Source organism: Coloeus monedula (genome assembly GCF_965178545.1).
Source record: "Coloeus monedula genome assembly, chromosome: 2".
Taxonomy (NCBI): Eukaryota; Metazoa; Chordata; class Aves; order Passeriformes; family Corvidae; genus Coloeus; species Coloeus monedula.
The window spans coordinates 11,187,384-11,212,678 of record NC_138782.1 but is presented as its reverse complement, the minus strand read 5'-3'; the positions used below and the strand labels follow the sequence as shown (position 1 = coordinate 11,212,678).

Genomic DNA, 25,295 nt, shown 5'->3' with positions numbered 1-25,295 from the left:
AGGCCAAACACTGAATACTTTTGCCTCAAAAATAAAAGTTTAAACAGGAATTGTAATTGGGAGGAGGCTAAAACACAGGTGCTCTTGTGCCTTCATCCATGCTGCCACAAGATTTATTTTATCATTTGTTACATTTTATTTTTTTTTTTAAATTTTTCCTTAGAAGTAGAACTGAGGAAGCGCGTTTGTGCTGCGTGCTGCTGACTCACCAGCTCTGGAGAGAGGCTCGCCCTCTGCCTGTGCTCTATGTGCACCCCACTGACTCCCAGCCACCTGGGATCCCAAACCAGGCTGGGAGGGAACGTCCCCATCGCAGCTGTAGGATCTGGGGGACAGGGTAGTGTTTCCCTGCCCACATGGAAGTCTTCTCCTTCTCTCCCTCCCCAGTGAGTTTCCTGCAGGCTGGAAGCGTGGGAGCCCGTGTGGGAGAGGGAGGAGAACACAGGCCTGGAGGCTGGCAGTGTGGGAAGGGATGGACCACCTCTATTTGCAGCACCTCGCAGTTAAATCAGTTCAGAGTTATAATGAAACCACAGGGTAGCATCTCACTCCTCTTCCCTGCAATCTTCCTCTTGGAAGTGCCAATCCAAGCACTGGTTAGCTCATGTAAGATAAACGTGGATGGAGGACGAGACTTTTATGTGCTGTGCTCCATACAAAGCAGCAGGTGAAGCCCTACTCTAGCAGAACCGTACAGGAGCATTTCTACCAATTCCAGCAAGAGCCCTGCAGGCAGACAGCTTGCAGGGACAGGCTTGGGGAGTTTCAGGAAGCTTCAAAATAGAGTAAATAATAATAAGCAGAAATAAAATAATAAATCAGAAATGGGTTACCTGCTCTGAAGGAATGGCTCTCGTATTTCCTTAAAAAAACAAACAAACAAAACACAACAAAAACACCCACCATGTTATTTACATTCCATTTAACTCACTGAAAACCCCAAACAAGTAGAAGTATTACGTAACTTTCGCTTTTTTGATAAAACAAAGCTATTTTATATCATGTTATTCAATGGATGAACTACAATACTTGCTTATACAAGTCTATACACGTAGGATACATATATTCCCTCAAACACCACAACAAGTTAAAGCAACCATGATTTTTGTGGATGAGGCAGTGTGGAGGTGCAAGGCCAGCAGCAGATCAGGGATCCCACGTAGTCCCAGCACGGTGGAGAGCTGTTGCAGGACTGGGATGGGCAGCCTGGGACAGTCATGGCTGCAGGACACCTCTGTCCCTGCAGTGGGGTAGCGCTGGGGTGGTGGGGCTTGGCAGGGGCTGCCTGCCTGAGTGCTCTCCTCCTGTCTTGGGAAGGCTTTGCAGTCTGCGTGCTGCCAGGTTGCTGCAGGAGCTGCTTCAGGATGAGGCTTCATGTTACAGCTTGAGCCGAATTAACAGCTGCCAACATCAAAAAGAAGTCCTGCTGCAGGCAGTGTCCTTCTGCCCCTCGCTTGGTGCTGTCTGTGGTGCCTTCTAATCCCCACACAGGGCAGGTCAGTTCATGGGATGGACAAAAGCCCATGGGAAAGAAAACTAACAACTTTTTTTGGGTTGGGTTAATGTGCTGTCAGCTCCCTGTGTGGTCCTGGGAATGTGGGGGGAAGAAGGTGGCGAGGGGGCAGCGGGACTGTCCCATTGAGACGGTGGCAAGCTGCTAGTTCAGCTTCACTGCAAGGTGGAAGTGTATCCATAACTGGCTTGTCCTGCACAGGACCAGGAGCTGGACTCGATGATCCTGATGGGTGCCTTCCAACTCAGCCTATTCTATGATTCTATGAAACTATCTCCTTCAGCTGTGGCTGTAGGAATCACCTCACCCCCCTGTGCCTGGAGACTGGCTCCATTCCTACCCACCTGTCAGTACAGCAATGGGACACCCGGACAGGGCAGGAGATAAAAATCCTCGTCTCACCCCTTGTGCAAACACTGACCTATCCCTGCCTGGCTGCCTTCACGGGATAGCTCTTTAACCATGACCTTCTCATGCTGGACTGCTCCTCTGCTGAACTGCTGCACTCCCTGGGCTCTGCTGTGATGGGGATACCAGGCGCTGCCGAAGAAAGGCAGCCGCCTTTGCCTCCTCCAGAGCCCCGCAGAAGCCGCGTGCGCTGCTCCTTCCCAAGCCATGGAAGTGGGGAGGCTCTGCTGCTGCTGGCTCCTGCACAGAGCCACGACGGCTGAGAGTAACAAACCCTGCCTGTTTTTGTTAAATCACGGATACTGCTTCAAGATAAGGAGATTCAGGTGATTGGTTGACTTATTCTACCTTCCATGAGCCAGCGGCTGAGTCCTCCTGCCTCCCCCTGCCAGGAATACACAAACCAAGCTCATGCTGCAATGCCACTGCCTTGTTTTTCCTCCCGGACCCAAATGAATTTTCAAGATGTGAATTACCAATATTTCTAGCCTCATCCCCTTGTTTGAAAGAGACTCGCTCGCTTACCTTCCTGGCTGCTAGAGAAGGTTTTCCTGATCAGGGAGGTGGTGTGGCCATCCGCTCCAGGCTCAGTACCCTCTGCCTGTCTGTGGCTGGTGGGTCTTGGAAAACAAAACAGAAGTGATAGAAGGGGAGGAAGCAATGACTGCAGAGTTGGGGAAACACTGCGGAGCAGAGGAAGGCTGTTTTGTTTGTTTTCTATCTTTTCAAGTATACAGCAGTCTGTGTAATTTCCTGGTTACAAACAGCAGCTCTTTTCTATCAGGTGCCATTAGGTTTGTTGACTGAGTGTCACTAGGATCACTCCTTTGGCCATGCAGTTGCTCCACCACTGTCCAGTCAGTCAAAGATGAGGTATAAAGCTGGTGTTTTTTGGAGCAATTATACTTTTGTTAAGCAGGACAGGCTGGGGATGTTCAACACACATTGCAGGCACCAGGCACTGTTGGCAGCCCTGCATGGAGGAAGTTGGGCAGATGCCAGGAGAGGAGGATATCAGACCCAAAATACAGCACTGATTTTCTGTAATTTTTGTCCCTACAGCCCTTTCATCACCGAAATCCAAGTTGTGAAGGAGGTGCAGGGAGGAAAGCACCAGCTATGTGTTATGGAAAATGCAGATGGATTTGTTTTCTTCTTTTTTTTGTTTTTTTTTTTTTGGTTGGTTTGGTTTGGTTTTGTTTGGGTTTTTTTTTTGTTTTTGCTAGTCTTGGTTTCTTCACTCATCATTAATCTCTGCTTACACAGGCTTGTGGAAAGGCAATCCATTCCCAGTGCAGTGGAACTGGAAACCTGGAGGCCATGTTGTGCCATCTCAGCTTGCTGACTCGCCACTTGTCCTGCCATCCACAACCTGCCAAGTGCTTGATGAAGTCCAAGGGAGCATTGCCTTCATCAAGGATGAGTCAAGTAGAGAAAATAAACTAAACATCCAATGCCAGGCCAACTGGGAACTCTTTTGGGAGGAGTCTCATCATTTGGGTAGCTTTTCCTCCTCTGTGGATGTAGTCATGACTTAAGCAGTGTTTTACTCAAGGGTGGCTTTCAAGTATGACAGCAGTGTAGCTGTGAGAATAAAAATGGGAACGCTTTTGTGCAGCACCCAATTTCTTCACTGCCACAGTGTGAAATCTCACTCAGCTTTGATAATACAAACAATACATTCCAGGCATAAAAAGCCCTTTATAACTGATGACAACATAAATAATTAAAGAAAAACTCAGATTTTGCCTGTGCCTTTGTCTTCCCACTACCAGTCAGGCGACAGCTATGCAAGCAGCTGGGCATATGTAAAGCAACTAAAAGCACCTCTCCTCACCAGCTTTCTCGAGACATTTTTAAGCTGCAGTAATGCAACTCTCCCATCACACTAAGCTTTATTGGTTCAGTATAAGAAACTAAGAAACTTCATTGGAGACCAGATTATGCTGGTTGCAAAAGCAGGGGGATTCTTGTGCTCTTCGACCCCATTATCTCCTGCGTAGTGTCTTGATCAGCTTTCTTACACACGGCCTCGGATTCTGCCGAGACCCGCAAATTGCTTTTTTGGCTGCCAAATTGCCATAACCTCTTCTATTTTTATATTTTAAAAGAGCTTAAAACCCTCCATCCTCTTTGGATGTGTCTTTAAAATTGACCAGTACTGGGAGGATTTCGTGTATATCCGAAGGCTTAGAAGAAGATGTTGCCTCTACTGAGCTTCTAGTTTTACAGTCAACAGACATGAAAAGCCCAGCGGGGATAAAAGGAACTTAACCAGTTCTGTCTAATGCATATAAATCTACCTAAGAGCTCAAGGCACTGGAAGTACTCAATGCACTACATTTATCTAAGATACAGAAATGGGTCTTCAGCCCACATGCCACATGCCCCATTTTGATGCCAAGTTAATATGAATTAAGAGACTGAGATGAATAAACAAGGTCAGTCTGGGCTGGGCCAAGTTGAATCAATGTAAAATAATTGTCAGTATTTTCTGTCAGCAGCGCTGGTTTATCTTGGCTTGGGATTCCCGGTGCTATAGATTATAAAATGTTTTCAGTGGAACAGTTGGCAGACATTTTATTGATTTTTCTTTGTTTTGTGAATGCTGGAAAAATTTTCATTAAGTATACACACCATTCATGTGATGAAGCCAAATTGCTTTTTCAAACTTTTCTTTCTTCAAGTGTGCTAATGCGTTAATACATTAGCAACCTAATTTAATCAAGAGGACCTTTGTCTGGAATCAAGAGGCCATGGAGCACACCTCGATGTATCTCAAGCACTTACGGGCTAAGAAGAGTTAATTTTGTGTTTTCAAGGTGCAGTATGAACACTCACTGATTAATTTGCCCCTCTGAATTTGGTAATGTATTATCTCAGTTTTACAGAGGTAGAAATCGAGAGTGCAACTTTGCACAAAGCCATCTGTATCTGCCTGCTGTTGCATTCTTGAGGCACATGAAGCTCCTGGGCTGGCAGTGGCAAAGAACGAGAAGGAAGAGAAGGAAGAGAAAGAAAGAGAGGGAAGGCTGCAGCAACCAGGCAGGAGCAGCACTGCTGAGCTGCTGGATCCCACTTCTGACATGAATTTCCTACACCACACCACCACATCCCTGCATCACACCTATTAATACAGTTAATTTGGAACTGAAGACTGCTCAGGCAGATAGAGCAGCTGGTAGGATTACACCTGGACCTGGCAGATGTTATTTCTCAGCCTATATTCCTGCTATTTCATGACTGGGTTTGCTTCGTGGTTAAAGAAGATTTTGAAAAAGGTGGAAGAACAAACAGAAGTGCCATAACAGTGATGAACACTTCCTTTAATAGCACAGAGCAGTCAAGTAGGAATAAGAAATTCATTTAATGTCGTTTTTTATATGGCACACAAAAGGGGATGCTGGGGGATAACTCTAATTCCCTCCCTCTATGCTGATTTAATAGCCAACATACACAGATCCGAAAGATGCTGTTAACGCTTCCTGAGGTTTGTTCAGTGATGCTACAGATTCAAAATATACAGACAAGCTCGTGAGCTTAAGTAAAAACCTTGTAGAGAAGTAGGAATATGTGTATTTTTAAGTACATAATCAACAAGAAAGTTTTACAATAAAAATCACTGTGATGATAAACACTTTTGCCTTCTATCTTAATCACTTGTATTAAAATAATAGCCTAATTAAAATGGGAATAGTTCTGGTTTGGGGGATGGGGACTAGGTAGATGGATAATGAGCTATGAACCCCTCCAACCCAGCCTCACGCACATCCTGACACCGCCAACAAATGCAAGATATTTAAGCCCACAACACATTATTGTAAGGAAAGAGAATGACACACTGATGGGGAGGAAACCCACACTGCAGCTACCAAGGCCAGTGGCAGAGGAGTGAGTACAGTCACAGCTCTCTGTGACTCTGGTGCCAAGCTCTGGCATGGTCACAGGCACTCACTGGTTGACTCATCCAGAAAAAAGCTCACAGGCAGTCGATCAGCTCCTTTGTGTGGCTGAGAGGATCAGCATGCTGCCTTGGTCCTCTGAACAAAAACATCCAAAATACTCTCCTCAAGTACAGGCTTCTGCTGCAGGGTAATGCTGATCAAAATGTTTTCATAAACAGGTAACAAGAATAATGGGAGGACGAGGCTAAAACATAGCTGATACTTGGAAGGAGAGAAGGCAATGGTCAATGCCAAATGTAAACCGGAGGTGAGGTCTTTATTGTCTTTATCTTAAGAAATTATTCACTGGACTGTGCACTGTTGGTGGTGTTTAACTGTGCTTTTTATGTTAGAGTGAAAGAAATCAGGCAGCAAATGAAACGTTGCTTTCTGGAAAGTTTTTCTGAAATCTTTGCTGCCCATAACTTTGTGTGTGTGTGTCTGGCTCAGAAAGTTAATTACAGCTCTCCACTGGCAGCAACACGATTGCTGCTTCCATAAAACATCATGGAGTTAAATCAAGAATAAGTTCTCAAAGAAATAAATCCTTGAGATTGTTTTATAAATGATTATTTTGTTTCCAGCCTTTTCCATCTGTTTGCTGTCCCTGTCTTCATCCCGGACTATGGCTTTCCTTGTTAACTAAAGGAGATGATGATGTGAAGAGTTAGTTGAAGTGATTTTTTAATCACACAGCCTGAAAAGTGGGCTCCAGTTACACATATGCAGATGTTAAATGCCCTGAAGGGCATCAGAAACAAGATTTATTAAGCAAGTGGAACATAAGTGTCTTCTGCTAGTCTTCACAGGGCCCTTGCTTGTGACTTCTGCCTAGGTGTAACTCATGAGATATGCCTCAGCTGTCCCAAAAGCTGAAATACAAGAAAGAAAGAAGTATGTGCTGGAGATGAGCCTCCAGGAAGTTGAGTGAAATACAGATCTGGGACTGCATCTGGGACTGAGAGGGGTGGTTGTGTTAGAAATGCAGTAATGTAGTAATTGATGTGACTAGCTGGTACAAAGATGTAAAGCCAAGGAAGATAACCAAAGACTCTGAAAGAAGAAAGAACAGCCATTGGATTCTCTCGCTGAACACCAGCAAAGTCCTGGTGTGGTGTCTTACAGGAACTTAAAGAACCACTGCTACCCAGAGGAAGCCAATTACAAAACTGGAAAACTCTGGTAATGCTGTGAGTATCTTGAACAGAGAGACTAAACACTGCAATGACCGCAAAACAGAGAACAGTCCTATTTATGTAGGGTCCCAACACTAAAACTTCCTTTCTTTATAGAGATTTCTTCACATGAAGAAGTCTGATGCAGACTTGGCAGCAGACGTGTTGTAGAAGAGCAACTCTATGAAACTGGAGGCAAACCAAGCCACAGTTGGGTGCTTGCAACCATCTGTGGCTTTCTTTAAGCACAGGGAAGAAGCTGTTGGAGTCACCTGTGCCTCAGCAGGTGACCTTCCCAGCTGGTTGGTGTTGTCACAGGGAGTGCCTTCGAAACCTAAATTCTTTTTGGCAGGCTTCAAGCAGCTGTGGCCAGCCAGGAGAGCCGTGAGAAGTTTTCTTTCATAGCATTGCAAGTGGCAATCAAAATCTCCGGCCTCTCCCGGCGGAGGTCAGTGGCATCTCCAGGTGTCCGCAGGCAGAGGAGCTGGTGCACGAGTGGGAGCTTGCTTTATGCTCTGCAACCAAAAGCCTTGGGAAATCCCAGCTGTTCATGCAGCTCTGGGGATTGCAAGGAACCACTCCTGAGGCTCAGCAGCTTATGGTGACCCACCTGGGTAGGTGCAGGCAAACGTGGTCAGGTGGGGAGCCCAGGAGTCGGAGCAAAGTTGAACTCTCAGTCTCTCTCCCGAGACGCCTGACGAAGGCAGACGTGGGACTGCCAGAGATGTGTGAGTCATAGCAACCTCCGAAAGGGAAAAGGTGAGCTGAAGGGAGGGAGGATAGCGTGTTTATACCTTGGGATCAGAGGCGTGTTGGGATTAGTCTCTGCTCTGGTGCGCTGCTAAAGGAGCTCCTTTTCTTAGAGCACTTGGAGAGCCCTCTGGAGACAATGCAGTCTGCAGCATGGAGACCGTCTATATTATTTGCCCATATCAGTATGGTGGTACCTTCATCCCAAAAGTTAAGAAGGAATAACTGTGCACTGTACTTTTAAAGGTAGGCCCCACCTCCGAACTCATTAGATAGCTCTGAAAGCTTTAAAGCGTGCCCCGTGTCCTAAAAGTTGTAGGCAAAGTATAAAAGCAATACTTCACTCGTGATGTGCAGCTGCCAAAATGGATATAACCCTGAATACTGGAAAAGCTCTATGTGCCCATGTGAGGGGAGACAGAAAACTAGTTAACATACAGATTTCCAGAAAGAGAAGGAAATGAGTGTTTTGCCTACATGAACAGCGTGTTCAGCAGAGTTATGTACAAATGGCTGGGATGAATGCAATGTGGAAGCTCAATGGCATACTCACATCAGATTTACTAAAAACATTCCTACATGCAGTAGGCATAGAAAATAAAAAAAGTCTATATACTACATATCTATATACTCAATGGGAACAAATAACTGTTTTTTTTCTTTTTTTACCAAGAATGCATGAAGAAAAATAAGAGAAACAAATGCTTTTTGAATCTTCGCAGAAGAGCTATTTCTTTCTAATTTCCTACCCCTTGCAAGGTGGTGTGCAATGAAAGCATTGGAAAAAAAACCCAGTCATCAGAGCTGTTGTTTCTCTCACAGCTAAGTTCAAGGTTTGAATCAACTTCAGAACAAGGGCACTCTCAAAAGATCTTCCCAGGGGTTTTGATCACAGGCTAGAGATGTGCTTACAGAAATCTGCAAAGATCATGTCAGGTTTTTAAAAGTTCTGTTCACTACCTGCAACTGTTAATTTGCTGCATTTCCATTGCTGTATTTCACTTTTCTCCATATTCAGCAAGCAAGGCTGCCTTTGCCCAAACAATTTAATTGGAAAATGGTTGTGCTAGTGTGTGTTAAAAGCTTGCAAACTGTCTATTTCTGGAGATTTCTTTGTGTCTGTGCCGTGTCCTTTGGGCTTCCAGGTTTTTCTTAGTTCCTCCTTAAGGTCTTAATATTTTATTGTGTTTGCAGTCGTGATGCAGACAACAACTGCAGTTTCCAGGAAGGTTCAGAATATCAAACATACATTTCAAAACTATTCAGAACTCACCTGCCGGAGCAGCTCTGCACTGGTGGTGTGTCGGCAGGGCCAGGAGCAGGCAGGTTGCACCCTCCTCCCTGCTCTGGAGATTGGTCAGTGAAAGATGGGTCTTCTTCATCTGACTGCCCCAGAAGTTCTGTTAAGAAGAATCAAGATATGGTATCACACTTACTTAGTTTGAAAGTACCAGCCAAGCTGCCAACTGTTTGCCTTGGGTGTCCATAAGGACAAGGGTGTCCTCTCTTGAGATGGATCAAACTGAATGGAAACCCATATGCTTCCACAGCTTTCACCCTTGGCTTTTCCCTTGAAAAGGAGGCCCAGTAGCCACTGAGCAGCAACAAGAAACAGGTCCAAGAGTTTTTAAAAGACAGAGACTGAGTGTATATTGGCTGTAGTTAGCGAGGAGGAAATGTCTTCTCTAAATTGTCAACTACAGAAGGTCCAGCAGGCTGCCAAAGGCTGCTGCACGTGAGCATTTTCCGGCTGCCATAGGGATCAAAGTCTTATCAATTGGACTAGCTCCCCAGAAGGGTATCTGTAACTCCTTCCTTTAAAAATAAAGACTTCCCTTAGCTTTGTTTTAAAACGTTTTGGTTCACAATCAAGACCTGAAGTCTTCAGTAGGTGAAGCATGGGCATCCAATTCACAAATTCCAGTCTGAGCCCTCTGGAAAAGGAAATTGTTTAAAAATATCTGAACCACTTAAAAATACAGAGAAGGAATTGCATATTCTAGGTGTGAGACTTTAAATAAATAAAAAAAAAAATTAATCAAACTGCAGGCTAGCAGAGTTTGGATTAAGGAAAAAAAAAATCCTGTTACAGATAAAGACTTTAAAAGATTTTTCTCAAAATCGTAAGACCCTTTTGCATTTTTTCCTCTTCTAATCCTGTTTTTCTCCCCTTGTTCTCTGCCTTCTTGGATCCTGTATAAGCTAATCTGCATGATACCCATGGTGGCACCGTGGGCAGTGGGGAGGATGTAACACCCTGGCGAGGGTTGCCACGCTGTTGGTTAGCATTTTGTCTGGAGACCCAGAACACTCGCTGGCTTAGGAAGGCAAATCTCCTTGTGTTTCTGAACCTCTGAGTCCTAAAAATCCAGTGCTGTAGGATTGCTGTGGACTATTCCTACTCTTCATGTCACCTAACTATTACTGGCATCTGTGGTGTGAGGGAGGGTGAAGTGTGGCAAGGTTTGGCTTTCCCAGGTAGCTGATGTTGTCTGTCTGTGCTGCTGCTTCCCACAGGCAGAGCAATGTGGGAATAGTTGAAAAACTTGGCTGAAAGCAGCACACCTCGAGCAAGCACACCACACTACAATAAATAAAGGTGCTAAACCAGCACTGGTGCAATTTCCCCTCCATCTTGATTAAAAAATCCAAAGAGAAATAAAAGCAGAGGAGAAAATAGGTGGATGGGCAATGCTTTACATCTCAGAAACTCAAATCCAGGGCAAGTAAGGGAGGTTTCTCTGGGCAGCTCTTCTTGGAGCCTGGCAGAGTGAGAAGCCAAGAGAAGGAGAGGAACAATATTGAGAACTTATAGAGGTTCAGGAGAAGCTGCTTTTCATATACATGAAGAACTCTGGGAAAGGGCTTAAACAAAATTCCTGTTGATCGGGGGAAAAAAAATAATTAGGCAAAATCCACTGCAGGTCTTGTGGCACAAACTTTGACAGCCTCTGCTTGGGAACACATCTCTCACTGCTGTGCTCCCATCTGGAACTGAGTCTTTGGTCCTGAAGAGCCTCCCTCTCCACTTCGCCTTATTTTGTTAAGAAAGAGAACATTAAACCTTTTAATTTGCAAAATGTCAAAGCTCAGATGTACAGGGTGAGTCAAGCAGCTATAATTAGTTTTTCTTTTATATTTTTTCTTTTTCCAGTAACATCTAAGGCCTACATAACTTACCCCCTTAAAGTTATAAACTTTTACCAATATATGATGTCCATGACTTCTTCTGAGGCTGACCCAGCTCCGAGGAGTGGGGACATTTCAGAACATAAAACCCTGAGAGATGCTCAAAGAGGAGTGTGTATTGAGAAAAGAAACAAATTAGAATTGGGTCAACTTTGTCTTGATCTCTTTCCATCACACTACTGATTTGTGTTTCCTTGTCCCTGCCGAGAATCAGAACTGAGTAAATCCCAGTCCTCACACCAATCACTTCAGCGTAACTCATGCCTGTGCTCCAGGTGGTACCCAGCAGCTTTTTAACTGGAGTGGGCTACAATTTGGACATACAGAGTCCTTGTGTGCCACATTTCTAATATATGAATGCCACGAGCATATAATGCATATAATTATATTTTGTGCTGTGGATGCAGCACAGCTACACCTTGTTAAATAATGCTACTGGATCCTTGGGAACCTCATGGAAAACAGAGCAGTCTGTCATCTGCAAGCACCAAACCAGGGGAAGAGCAGGGTTCTTACCCACAGGAGTGCAAATAGACTTCTCTGCACTTTTGTATCTGAAATAAACATCTGAAATTGACCTCAAGTTATGAGCATTGAACCTATTCTGGTCTGGGGATACAGCTGCAGTGTGGAGCATTTGATAGGATCAGATGCCAGGAGTGGTTCAAAGCCACAAAACCATCAGATATGAGCTATAGAACAAAGAAATAAATATTTTTGTTGTGGGACATGGACTCTGCTCCCTGTGAGAAGTGCTAAAGCAGGAAAAACAAATGCACAAGGAACACTGTTTAAACAACACAGCCATTCCCAAACTAGACTATCCCACTTTTAATTAGAAAGGGAAGGATTTTGACAACAATGTCACAGAGCTGGGAGAGGGTGGTGGTCCTCACATTTAGATCAGGGCTCTGTCTAGGGTTTGGTGTTTAACAGAAATCTGACTTTGTGCTAGCACTGGAGAGATCGCAAGTTTCACCCAAGATTTTGTATTCAGGCAATCTGGGATACTCCTTTGGCTTATTGCATAATAAACTGTTGCTGTTTTAAATTCTAACCTACTATTTGCTTAACGTTAGGATCTGGGGATTTCAATCTGAATTTGAATTTTAAAAATTTGAGAGTTGGTATTATGCTAGTGTTGTGGTTTCATCATTAAAGTAATTCATCAGATGCAATATTGTGAATTTTTTGTGCTAAAAATCTTAAAAAAAATCCCATTTGTCGTGATCAATATTGGGATAATATTGTGTACACCCAACCACACAATGACACAATGCATATTCTGCATTTCCAAAATTTCGTGGTAATTGCTATTGCTACATCTAACACCTGTCAGAAAGAGCCAAATATCTTTCTTTACAAGTCCACTCAAAGTTTTCCTAAGCTTTAATGAGCAGTATGCTCTCTAGGTAATGCATGCAGGTGATGAGATATCATGCCTTCCCAGCTCATACATCTGTCATTATTTAACCACATCTATTCTCTTTTGAATCTGTGTCTGCAAATTGGAAGCTGTTTCCATTCTCCAGTATCCTGCACTGGACTCTCAGGGATAAAAATGCATTTCAGAACGTGCAAATCCGTGGTAAAATGAAAATCTCCTTTTAATATTGTTTGCAGAATTGACAGCTCTACTTAACAGAAGCCATTAAATTATTTACAAAGTAGCAGCTGCTCTTGTAGCAGCCTTTTTTGGGCGTGAAAAATAAACTAGTTGATAAGTGAGAGATAAGCCATTTGACTTCCTCTTTGTGTGCCTGGCATGGTACGCAGAGCCAATTCTGTACAATCTGATGTTTACAGAGCAATCCTCGTGTACGACCTCCTTAGGCAACAGGGACACAAGAAGCCTTTAAAATGCTGAAGCAAGCATTTAATCAGAACTCTTCATGCTGATCTCTGAAAAATTCAATAAGTTCAAAAAATGTAACTCCTTCTAAAGATAAAATATCATTTTTTTGCTTCAGGAATTGCAAATATATGCCAACAAACTCCCAGTGAACCACACAGACTTCAGCCACACTGCTCTTTTACAAAAAAAAAAAAGAGGTAAATAGTAGCGTTTTTCCGAGAAAAACAAATCAAGGGTCTGGAGAAATGCAAATAGTTAATTCAAGTGAGCGCTGTAAAACAGTAGAATTTACTAACAATCACACTTTTTTTCTCTTAGGCATTTAAACAAATTAATTTTTTACTTGAATAGCTAATTCTATGTAAATAAGTTCGTATCTCCTCTTATTATGGAATAACTTTTTTTTCATTTAAGTGTTTATTTTTACCTGTTGAAAGCAAGTTCTCATGATTTTATGAGGTTTTGGGGATTTTTTTAAAGGCAAATAACTGCTGCAGAAGGCATGAGATTGGGCATGATTTCACACATTATCAAGTTGTGATAATTCTATCCCAGGTTTTCTCTACACAAAGCTATTTCTAAAACCACTGCATGAAGTTCTTCTGGTATTAAAATCAGTGGGAACTTCCATTGCTGATTTGAGTGTGGTCAGCTCTTTTTTTCTGGCTACAATTGTTCTCCTGAAAATGTCTTTCTAAATAAACATATTCTAATAAAATTGTTTCGTTTCATCAAAATCCTGCAGGGAAACCACAGAGCTTTGTTTGTGAGAGTGGAAAAATGTAACTAAATTTCTTTGCTTCTTCTCAGCTAGTTTTCCATGGATTTTTATTTTTAGATTATTTTTCTGTTGTTTTGTTAATTCCCAAGGCTGACATGTTTGCATTTGACAAATACAAATTGAAGAAATATTGGTTTTATAGTACTTCTCAAACTCATTGAGAACAGCTGTTACAGTTTAAAGAGCTGGATAAGATTAATTCTGAAATTAAATCTGAATATCTCCCAGTTCTGTTGTAATTTAACAATCTGATGCCTGAGAAGATAAGGCATCACTACTAGTAGAATCAACCCTTAATAGTAGCATAACATGTCATTATTTCACTAGCTGGATAGTAGGGGTATTAGCAGCAGCAAAAATGTTTTAGTGGGTGTGCCAGGAAATTTAAGAATTAATATAAAAGTTATGTGATAAAACTAAAGAAGTAGCTAATATTTATAAACAATTGCTTTTATTTTTGTAGCTGACACAGTTATACTTCACTTAGCAGTCTTCTGCAGTCTGCAGTGAAACCTGGCTCTAAAACTTTCTGCAAATGGAAATGCTGAGTCTTTACTAGCTTTGGCTGAGATTTCAATCTTTACTACTCATTTGCTCTGCCAGAATCAGGCACAACATTAAGTTAACCACTAAACAGTCTGAATAGTTAATTTTATATCTCCCTGGAGCCTAAGTAATCGGGTTCCTTAGGAACCACCCCAGCAGTGCCAATATTAATTAATTTTAAAAAGAAGGTGTGTCTTACAGGGTGATCCAGATGTGGAAGTACCAAGCCGTGATGAGTCTCTAGCTGAAAGAGACTGAATAACCAAGGATTTGCTTCAATTGCGGGCCGTCGCACTTCAAAGGCTTGACTGGTGTCTCAGCAATAGAGATGCCGCACCCCTAGATGTTATCAGGTTTCCCAGCCCATGTGAAGTTTGCCGGACAATCCTGGCAGTGGGCAAGCGGTTCTCCTCTCCCTGTGGATGCCTGTGAACCAGCTGGAGTGCCAGGATGAGCAACCTATGGCTGCTACTGCTCAGCAATTACAGCCAGCACAGGAGGGAGGACAGTCCTGGCGACGAGGGACGAGGCAATGTCTTTGTTTGCTAAGTGATGCTTTAGACACGGTCTTTATTTATTTATTTGTTTGTTTATTTATTTATTTATTTTTTCATTTTAGGTGACTCTCTAGAAATAGCTGTTCTAAAACAAAGCTGTGGAAAAGCTGCTGGCGAGCAGAGACATTCCCATTGTTTGGGGTGAAGGCTGCAGCAGTGGAAATGTGGGCGCGTGCTCCCGAGCATCCCAGCGAAAGCATTCTCATTATTCATAAGTGATGCTCCAGAGACTCCACATAGGCAAAAGCGCCTCTGGCATTGCAAGCCCCAACCCACAACGGGCAAAGCCGGCGCTGCCGAACCTGCGTGTTCCTTCAGCTGCTCTCCGTGACGCCTGTGCATGGGGCACACCCTCTGCTTGGCACTTCCAGCTCAAGGACCCAGCTCCTCCACTCTTGGCTTCTGCCCTTCAGGCATCCAGGGCAGGGAGAAGTGCCGGCCAGACCGGAGGCAGGTAGGCTCCGGGGAGAAGAAAACCATTTCAAGGGGTTAATTGAAAAAGAAATGCATCTGCAAACACGAGATGCAGAATGGGAGCCTGCAAATGAATGCTGCCAGCTGGAAGCTGACCAAACTGATAAAGCAGAAAAGAAATTGAGGGTTAAATGTTTTGGATGCTGAAGGCTTGGAGTTCAAAGAGGAGCTCAAGGAAACTCCCAGCCACCAAGTCCATACAAAGAGGCTCTAGGCAAACACAAGCCTTCTGCCGGACAGCTTTATTCCAAACAGTTTCCAAGAGGCAGTGGTTCAAAAGAATGGTTATGGGATATCTTTTAGCATCTGGGAGCTCTTTTACAAGGAAAGATGATGCCCACAGGTGAGCTATGGCTGAGGGGCAAAAGGAGTTGCTCTCCACAGGGAAGAGGATGAGAAGTGCATCTGCCCACGTTGGGTTGGAAGAACAATGTGTAACTGTGGATGTATTTTTATTGCTTGGTAGAAAACACAGAAGGGAACTGGTCCTCCAGGCCAGGAGGTGAGGGCAACACTGGAGGTCACTCTGCCTTCCCAGGAGCACCAGCTCCTGTCCACACCAAGAGTGGAGTGCTGATGGCAACCCATTTTCCTCCAGGTATATAAAGACTGAAGGACTGAAAGTACAAATTCTTGCCTAAATGCTAGGGAGAAAACACCTTGGATTTTTTTTCCCCCAAAAATAATCTGGTTTAGGTCTGAATGGGCTGCTATGTGGTGGATTGGGAGCAGGAAAGCCACCTTCTTCCACTGGATCAGGAAGATGGACTCGAAACAGAGGATGGGACAATCGGTGGTGTGTGTTTCTCTGATAGAACACTCTCTGTGCCAGTCCCTTCTCTTGTGATTTGGTGACAAGGACCCTGCATTTCCCACATTTTCCATCCCCTGTGCAATCAGACACCTTGGTCCTCAGAAAGCCTTTTTTTTTAAAATCAAATCCTAGTGCAGGAATTGTACTTATGGATGGGAAAGTAGTATCCACACTTTTTGAGCAGGTGCATAACTATGCCACAGCATTGGAGCAAGGCTAGAGTTCATGAGTTAGGTAATTGTATCTCTCTCAAAAAGGAATTGCCTCAGACCAGTTAATTTGTCAAGATAACGAATTGCAGCAATTCTCCTCATTTGGAGCTGGGCCACTAACACTGATCTGAACTGTATTTAAACTCTTGATGACAGAGACTGAAAAAGATAATGCAATACTGGAGGTACAGGTTCCTGAAGCAAAACTTCATGTACAGCTGGAGTTGAGAGGCAGCAAGGGCATGCGAGTACACATCCTGCATATCCCTTAGATATGAAGAAATTCCCTGGGGCACTGACTCTGGTGCCTGGGCAGGCAGAGTTCATCTTGAATCTTTGGGAGTGATTGAGGTCCAAAACGGATAATGTAGTACCCATCTAGTCTCAGTTTCTGCAATATGAGATAACACAAGGAGAATTTTTACACCCCCCCTTCCAAATAAAGAAACATACCCCAAAAATAGTCATTTGAAGTTATTGAAAGCTTTATGGTAGCAGCAATAAAAACCCATCTGAGGACCTGATGCTGGGATTCCCATGGCATTGTGTTCTGTCATGTATGTCAAGTATGGTTGCTGCCATATTTTTCTTTTCTGTGCCACAGCAGGCATGAACGTGTTTGGAGAAGAAAAGCAGAAGAAAGCTTTAAGTGAGAATGCAGGCTTAGGCCAATGACTGCTCCATTTCCGATGAAGGTTAAATAGACAGCATCAGGTAAAACAAAATGATGCATGTTCGTGTGCCAGACCTTCTCCTCTGGCTGCCAGGCGTTCCTTCCCCCACAACAGAGACATGGACCAGAATAAATCCTGTACATTGACTCAGGGGAACTCAGGGGAACAGAAAAGAATCTTTAACTATGCCCTGGACTGGCACACCCTCTACAAGAAAACAATGGATTGAAAAAAATATTGGTTGCTAACTGTGACTTTGTCAGTGCCTTAAAAAGCATCAACACAAGAAATTAGACAGATAGATTATTTCAGAATATTTCTGCTCAATGGCCTACTTAGGAATGAAATGACTTTCTTATGTTATTCAGAATAATCATTCTCTACCTGTAAGTGCGCTTAATTTAGAAAAGCAAAGTGGCTTTTATTTTGGAATAAATGCATCCACAGGCAGAGTTCTTTCCAAATAGCTAATCTGGTCATTGCCACATGTAAACAATTTATGTAAACGTAAATTGATGAGGATGGTAAAGAACTCATGAAGGTATGGCCTGGGACTCTTTACTCAATTTGCAAGCACTTACTTAGACCTATCTTCCTCAGGGCTATTATGGTGATCAACAGACCTTACAGAGAGCTAGGTTCAATTTAAACAACATAGTCATATGTTTGAAAAAGAAATGAGCTTTTGAAAACTTCTGTCCCCCCAAGTTCCAAGTCTACATTACTTCAGCTGATCCTCACTTTTAAATATCTGTCAAGTGGTAATCTAGGATTTAGTAGATCTCAGAATTGCTGATTGCCCATAGGGTTGGGTCTAAGGCTGGTAGGGGGTGGAGGTGAAGTGTGTGCAGCCTCTTCTAGAGCAGGCGAGTGGCTGGTAAAGGGTGACTTTACATTGCCTGCAGCTGCTTTCTTGGCTTTGGCTAAAGCTGTCTTGCTGTGTGCAGATTGCAGAGAGAGGCTTAAATGCTAAGGTAGAAAATTGTGGAAAGAACAGATCTTTGCAAGGTGGGTTGTCATCTTATGCATCGTGTTGGGTGCTTATCTCTTTTTCTTCCCAAGACTTTTCTGCTGCTTGAGTGCTCCTGGGAGAGAAAGGGCCACCTCAGACTGGAAATCTGGGCTGAGGCTGCTCTGACTGTGTTTGCTATGGCTTAGTGCGTGTGTCCACACAGCGTGGCAGCAGCAAGAGCCATGTGGGAGATGCAAAGTGACCTAGATCAGCATTCCTGCAGCCATGCCACTCGTCCTGTGCAAGAGTGATGTGAACCAAATACCAGTCACGCTAGAGACTGACCTTGTTTTCTTGGAGAAACCTGTGTAAAAATGGATATAACAACACTCTTGACACTTACCTCACAGGATGTTGTGAAGCTTAATTAAATGTGTGCAAAAGCATTTTGAGATCCTTAGATGAAAGAAGTTTTTATAAATGCAAATTATAATAATTATGGCTAGTAACCACCATCAACTACTGAAACAATTAATTCAGGTTGCCACAGGCCATCACAACAACGTGTGCAAAGAGGAATCAGCCATTTAATGACATATATGTTGCGTGAGAACTCAAAGCCTTAAAAATACTGTAAACAAAGAGGAAAAAACCAGACACTCAGGGCTTGCCTCTGAGGGTGCCATTGGTGGAAGTTTCCTCGATTGTTTCCATCACCTCCGTGTTTGCATTGTGATTTATCCCCCAAAAGAGCCCACCTTAAAGATTGCATCACTGGGATCATTTTATGTTCCTATGACTTTTATATTTGACATTGCAAGAAAACTGAAAATGACTGCAAACACCTCAGCTCACAAAAATTTGGAAATACATGACTATAACTTTGTTTTTGGTTAATTCTCCCTTCACCCGGTTCCCCTCTCCCCACACACACACTCCTCTCACCCTGGCATCCCCAGCCCACTTACAGCATCACAGAATAGACTTTGGCTACAGGGCATTATCCAGCTGACTTTCCAAGGGTGAAAACAAAAGCCAAGCAATCAAGATGTGTCTGGCCAAATACTTAAAGGCCCAGTGCACACATTTAGTTGACAACTGACTGAAATCTGAACCATTTTGTTCAGCCTTTCTTGTTGCTTCAAAACTGATTTGGGCTTAAATAGCTAAAACCTACAGGTGTTTAAAGGCTCTCCCTTGTCAGCAGAAGAGTCTCATCAGATATGGTCTGAGGATGCAGTCAGACTGGAAGAGATATCCAAAGACCCCACAGGTGAATCCCAAAGAGCAGGCTAGCCCACCTGTGGCCCTCAGGCTTATTTTGCTCGCCTTTAAAGACAAAAATTCAGAGAAGTAGTAGTTACTAAGCACCCAACTTACCAAAGCAATTAGGCTAAATGCACTGCAGCTAGAAATTTAAGCAATGCACTGAATTTAATTTGAGAATTCATGGTCGTAAAACTGAAACCTTTAACATTTAACCTAGCAGCAAATTAAATCAGCTTTCTGACCAAGTGAAACATTCTATGCTATTGAAGTTTGAAAAGTGTGAAGCACACACCTATTAAAAGGAGGATTTTTCTTTTTCTTATAATGAATAAAAACTTGGGACCAGTTGTTTGCCTAATCCAAATAAAGAAAAAATGGGAAAACCACCTGTAAATAAAGCGCAAATTATAAAATACTGCTTTCTAACCCCTGCCAGTTAATGTGTTTGTAATCAGTGGGTTTCACAGACAAAAAAAAATTACTCATGCTGGAAGGTTGTATGGACTAAACTTACTCTGATATCAATGAGCTTAACGTGCACCAAACCCAAAAATTCTTACGTAATTTTTCCAGTCACTTTAAAAATAATGACTTTAGGATGCTAAGTTTGTAATATCTCAGGTATGTTTTTGTAAAATAAGGGCCAAGTTTTCACAGGGTCTGTGTGTGTCTCTGCATAGAAAATGAGGAACACTGATGTAATGCATAGAAAACATGCTATACAGCTGGTACCAACACGTTGTTTTAAACCTACAAACCCTCAAAGTTTATTGTGATGTGTATGTATGCAAACTCTGTGCTTGCACACACACACATACACACACACATATATACAGACACACAGGATATGCAGAAAGGTATCCTGGAATCTGGAATCACAGAATATCCTGTTGCTGAGCTCTCTTAATGACACTTACACAGTGCTCTGCTCAATATCTCTTGACTAAATCCTATAATAAAAGACAAAACTTGGATGCATTTTCTAAATGGACCTCAAGGCACTAGGTCATAAAAGAAGTTGGGGTATGAGCACGCCTTGTTCTACCCATCTCCAGAGCACCCTGACCGACATTTTACAATTTACCAGAAAGGTGTGGCTGAAAAGGCACTGAAGTAGATACACGGGCAGGTCCTCCCTGATATTTGCATCCTGTCACTCACCTGCTGCAGTGCTTTGCTGCACAGACTTGCTGATAACCACTCTGTGGTTTGGGTGCCCGAAGGCTTTAGAAGCTGATGTGACCCTGTCGGCACTGAGAACCCTGACTGATGGGTTGATACTTTCCTTCCCACCCCTTCCCACCCCTTCCCACTAAGAGACTGATTTAGAGGGAAAACAGCTTTGGAAAGGGGACACATTACACTTCATGTGCCCTGTTGAAGGGGAAATGCAACCTTGTAGGAACTGTGGGTTTTTCATTCCCAGGCTGTTCCTTCCACTCCCTGGTAAGATCTTCACCTGACTGATATCCCTCAATTACAGAGTGGCACGAATACCAGAGTGTTTTTTCCTTTTTAAAACCTCACAGAGGTAGTTTACACTATACACTGCCTCCTGCAAACACCAATACTTTCTCCCTGCCTATTTAAATAAACTGTGTCAGCAGGAGCAGCAGCTGTGGACACCGCTTGGGAAGCTCAAAGCCCTGGAGGGAGCTGTGGGCAGTTCATGGTGTTGCTTGTGCTTCTGAAGGTAACCAAGAGGAAAGTCTATGGGAAGCAATGCAAAAAAACTGACGCCTTGATGCCAGGGAAAAAAAGTCACCATGGCTCCTGCTGCTGTCTCCTCACCACCCCATTTCATTCCCTTTCTTACTCCTCTTCTCATTGAAGTAGACAACAGGAGTTTGGAGATTAGCTTCTGTCTCAAACAGATGCTCACCTCTTTGGAAAAAAAAAAATAATTTTACGAGAAGGTAATTAACCTACATTGCATTCTCTGATATCTGCTAAATACAGCATTGCTTGTCAGCCACTCCTTTTATCACTTAAAGTGCATTTTGTATCCATGGAAAGCAATTAATGTTCAGTGGGAAAAATTTGCCCTTACAAAGGCATCTTGCCACTTTCCTGCACTGCCGCGGTGATCCTTTTCCTTCCTTACATGCCACCACCAGTCCTTCTCACACAGATGTGCATCGCCCAGAGATGTTTTCTTCTACCTGGCTACTCCTGTGCCCTTATAGTCCTTCCTTACAGCCTGACTCTGCTCCCTCTGCCTCTTCTCTGACTTCAGGTGGAAACCTTCCTCATGTTTTCTAGCACATTTTTGGACTGGTTTAGGCTGCAGTTGGGAACTCAGCCCATCGCAGGGAGGATCCTGGCACCAGGATCCTTTCTGATCTCTAAAGAGTTGCTTGAAGCAACACTCCCTCTGTAAGAACAGTGCTCAGCGTAAAGCAGGCTTACACCTCTCTGTTGATTTCAGCTCTGTTTGACTAACGATTTTGCTTCAAAACCAGCAAAATTACCTTTGGGATCACCTAAACCAGAGTGCCATGTGAGCAGCTTGTGCCTGGCCCTTGAGCCTCTTCTTATGCCTCCCCTGGTACCCCAATGGAGCAGGGGTACAAGCAGCCACAGTGGCCAGTGCTGGGGTTTTTAAAACTGCTTGCCTAGCTGGCTTTTCATCTGCTCCCTTTGTACCACAAAGAAGAAGAAGAACCTGATCTGAAACCACATGTGAAAATAAGGAGCTCTTCAATTTATATTTCTGAAGTGAAAATAGATGTGCAATACAGCAGGGACTTTCAAGCCCCCCAAGAGCACCGAATTTTAGAGATTTAATCACTGCTATTTAAAATAATACAAAGCAAAAGAGAGTTAGGACGCCAGTAAACTAGAGCAAAGGAGGCAGCTTTCTAGGCAAGCTGAGTGGCATCAGCAGTGGGAGAACATCATCGTGGCAACTCTTAATATGAAAATGGTCAAGGATTACTTCACAGTCTTGCAATAGCAGATGGCTGGAGCCATTTAATCAGGCATCTTTTCTATTCCTAAAACCTATAATTATCTGTTATAAGGACAACATCAAATTGGCACATGAGATTTCTCATTTCTCATCCCCAAATTGAGGGGGGGCATGGCTACCAAATTTCGGAAGGCTTTGATCTCACGAAGAGACCTGCAACTGCCCAACTGGGGGAACTGTAGCCGAGATGGTACCTGAGGATTCTTGTCCCGGCTAGGATTTCCCTGGGCATGCTCAGGACTAACCACTCCTGTGCCATGGAGTTACTAGAAATCTGGAAGGCGGTAAAAGAAAAGGCAGCTTGCTCAGATGCTTATCACAGCAGCATGGTGCTATTTGAGATTTAATCTATCAGTATAAAAAAAACCAACATCAAATTGAAGCTATGCTGAGAACCTGTTCCCTTTCAAAGCAGAAAGGGTGAAGGAAAAGCTGAATCCCAATGATCTTCTGGCACAACATATTCTCTGGTCCTGGTGAAGGTCAAGCTGATTTAGCTATTATGTTGACCTGATCAAATTTTGATTTAAATTAATGGTGAAAACATTTGCAGTTCCAAACATAAGGCAAAAAAACCTATCCTACAAGTATTTGAGGTATTCTGAATACTGCTACTGGAGAATATTTTATAAATTAATTTTCTTCTAAAAAGACTTTTCCCCCCCCAACCCTGATTTTTATTTTAAAACTTTTAAAACTCCCAAGCAACCAAAATCTGTTCACTACATTTTGGGAAGTGCCTGAAACTTTGCTTAAAAACAATTACAACTTCTTAATATATGTAATGTATTTGACTATTTCTTCATCACACATACCACTGATGCACCAAAAGAAGGCAGGACTTCTGACACAAAAAGTTGCTTTAAAACTAGTTTTTAAGTTTTTTATTCTTTTCTTTGGAATGAGTGGAACTTTCAGTTGTAATTTCTAATACAGTATTTTAAACAACTTGTTAAGGACCCGTTTATAAGCACCAATATTGTCAGGCTTCAACTCACACAGGTAATATAACATTTGCACTGGGCAAAGCAGTTTACCCCCTGCTGACTGGAAATTACTGATAATATTGACTGTTTCTTTTGCCCCAAAATAGGGTGAGATCAGTGTGTGCAGAAACTCTTCTCCTGGTTTTGTAAATATTGCCCTTCTTTGACAACTGCAGCACCGGGAACCTGAAACATGCTGAATGAAATGCAAACAGACTAATCTGTTAGTAAATAATTTCAATTAGGTGATGGAAAAACACCCGGAAATAAAATGTTTATTGCTTTCTTCAGCCTTTCCTTCCCCTCAGTTTCACACTGTATTTTCCCCAGTGGACAATGACAAGTTTAGGATGGGGGTGGTATGCCTGCACACCCCGGTGCAGCCTTTGTGTACCATGGTTGTTGTCACACTGACACCTAATGGCAAACACGAACGGGAGGATTACAGCTGATTTCCCAGGGGTGTGCTTTCACCCTATGTGGCAAAAATTACAGAAAATAAGACAGCTTAGGAAATGGACTTCATCTGGCTGCGTGGTCAGCCTGTGGGAAGTGACAGCGAGGGGCTCTGGCATGGGATGGTTCTGAAAGGATGGGCAGCCTGCCACAGAGAGCTCACGCAGTCCCCAAAGAAAAGCAAAACCATCCAAGGCTAAAATGAGCAGGCCAGAGTCATCCAGTGGCTTGGTGATGGTTGTAAAAGTCTAATTACATGCAGTTCTTTACCCGCTGTCTTGTTTCTAATCCCAATGAGTGGACAGAAAAACTCTCAAATAAATACAGGAATAGGATGGGACAGTTGATAACAATATATGAAAACAAGGCACTGACTAAAGGCTGTGCTTCTTTCATGACTTTTTGAGGAATTTTTCCAGAATGTTTTACTGTTAAAATTCTGTTCATTACAGTGATCAGTGTGGTGCTAACTCTTCCCTTACATACCTGAGGCAATGGCAGCACAGTGAACAGGGTGATGTGGGCTCACACTGCAGCAGAGGGTGCCTTCATGAACTAAACATTTTGCCCTTTGGTGGCTAAAAGCAAGGGCTTAAGGTAAGCACTTTGTAGCTGTTTTCTTCAGCCACAGTGCATCCTACGCAGTAAAATAAATAATTAATTGTAGTCATAATCTTCCATCTGGTTGATAAAAGTTCCTATTATTTAAGCAGAGGTGTGGTGAAATTCAGCAGTGAACTTCAAACATGGTTTAGGACTGGGTTCCAAATCCTTCAGTCAGAGAGTGAGTTCATGTAAGGCTCCTGATGGTTCACCAGCATCTACCAAGTGATGTAAAATCACATTCTGGGATTATTCTGCAAGGTCTCTGGGATGGCCCCAGAATCTGCTCTTCATCTGGTGCACTTGGAGGTCTCCAGGGGGGATTTTAGCAGCAAGAACATTAGCAAGAGAAATACAGCAGAGGTAAATGAGTAACCATAGTAAGATGCAGCAGAGGTTTCATCAAGCAAAAAGATATAAGCTAGCAGTTGTTGTGAAACAATGTTAAATTTTTGAAAAAAAATAGAGAAGCCGTGCTTAGGTTTTTAACACAAATCTACCAGAAAGAATATTGACATTTACAGGGAAAGTTTTTAAGCTATCAGTTAAGTGGTTAATCCATGGAATCTAATTTATGTGAGAACCCTACCCTAACTTTTTACTGATGTTGTGGTGTCCCTGGGCTGGGAGGGCAGGAGGCAGAAATCAAGCGGCTGTTGCAGCTTTGATTATCGTGAAGATGAAAAAGTGGGACACTGGCAGTGTGACTGCAGTAAGTGACTAATTAAAGTGAACACCATACATGCTTAGAAGCTATCATTAATGATATCTTTTCATCATATTGAAATATTGTGCCATTTCATAATATCAACATTGCAGAGATAACCAACTGCCTCACAGTCTGTTTTTAAGACTGAATTTACAGTTTGAAATCTAGCACGATTTTCATATCTTGAATGCTGTGAAAAATATTGTTGAAGGGCAGGTATTACCCATGCATGGGCTGGGGAGTTGCAGAAGTTTCATGGCACCGAGATTTAAAGTAAAAACTTTGAAGTCTCAGAGCAGACTGAAAGGAAGGATATTTAGGGAAAAGATACTTCAAATAGCTGAAATTAAATACAGAGTGTGTGTTGAGGAAAGAAAGAAGTCATTAATTCTGGATGTACTTACTGCCTTGTGCTAGGCACTGCGGATCACTTTTTCACCAATGGTTTTTCTTAGAC

General features: G+C 42.9%; 1 protein-coding gene across 1 annotated transcript in view; it reads right to left on the bottom strand.

The window, feature by feature from the left end:
• Positions 1-25,295, bottom strand: part of WDPCP (WD repeat containing planar cell polarity effector) — a gene marked incomplete at both ends in the record, with an annotated part of 101,682 nt that overhangs the window by 5,249 nt on the left and 71,138 nt on the right. The window contains 3 exon segments of the mRNA XM_082276908.1: positions 834-862; positions 2,447-2,541; positions 9,064-9,190. Of these exon segments, the coding sequence (XP_082133034.1) occupies positions 834-862; positions 2,447-2,541; positions 9,064-9,190 (251 nt within the window).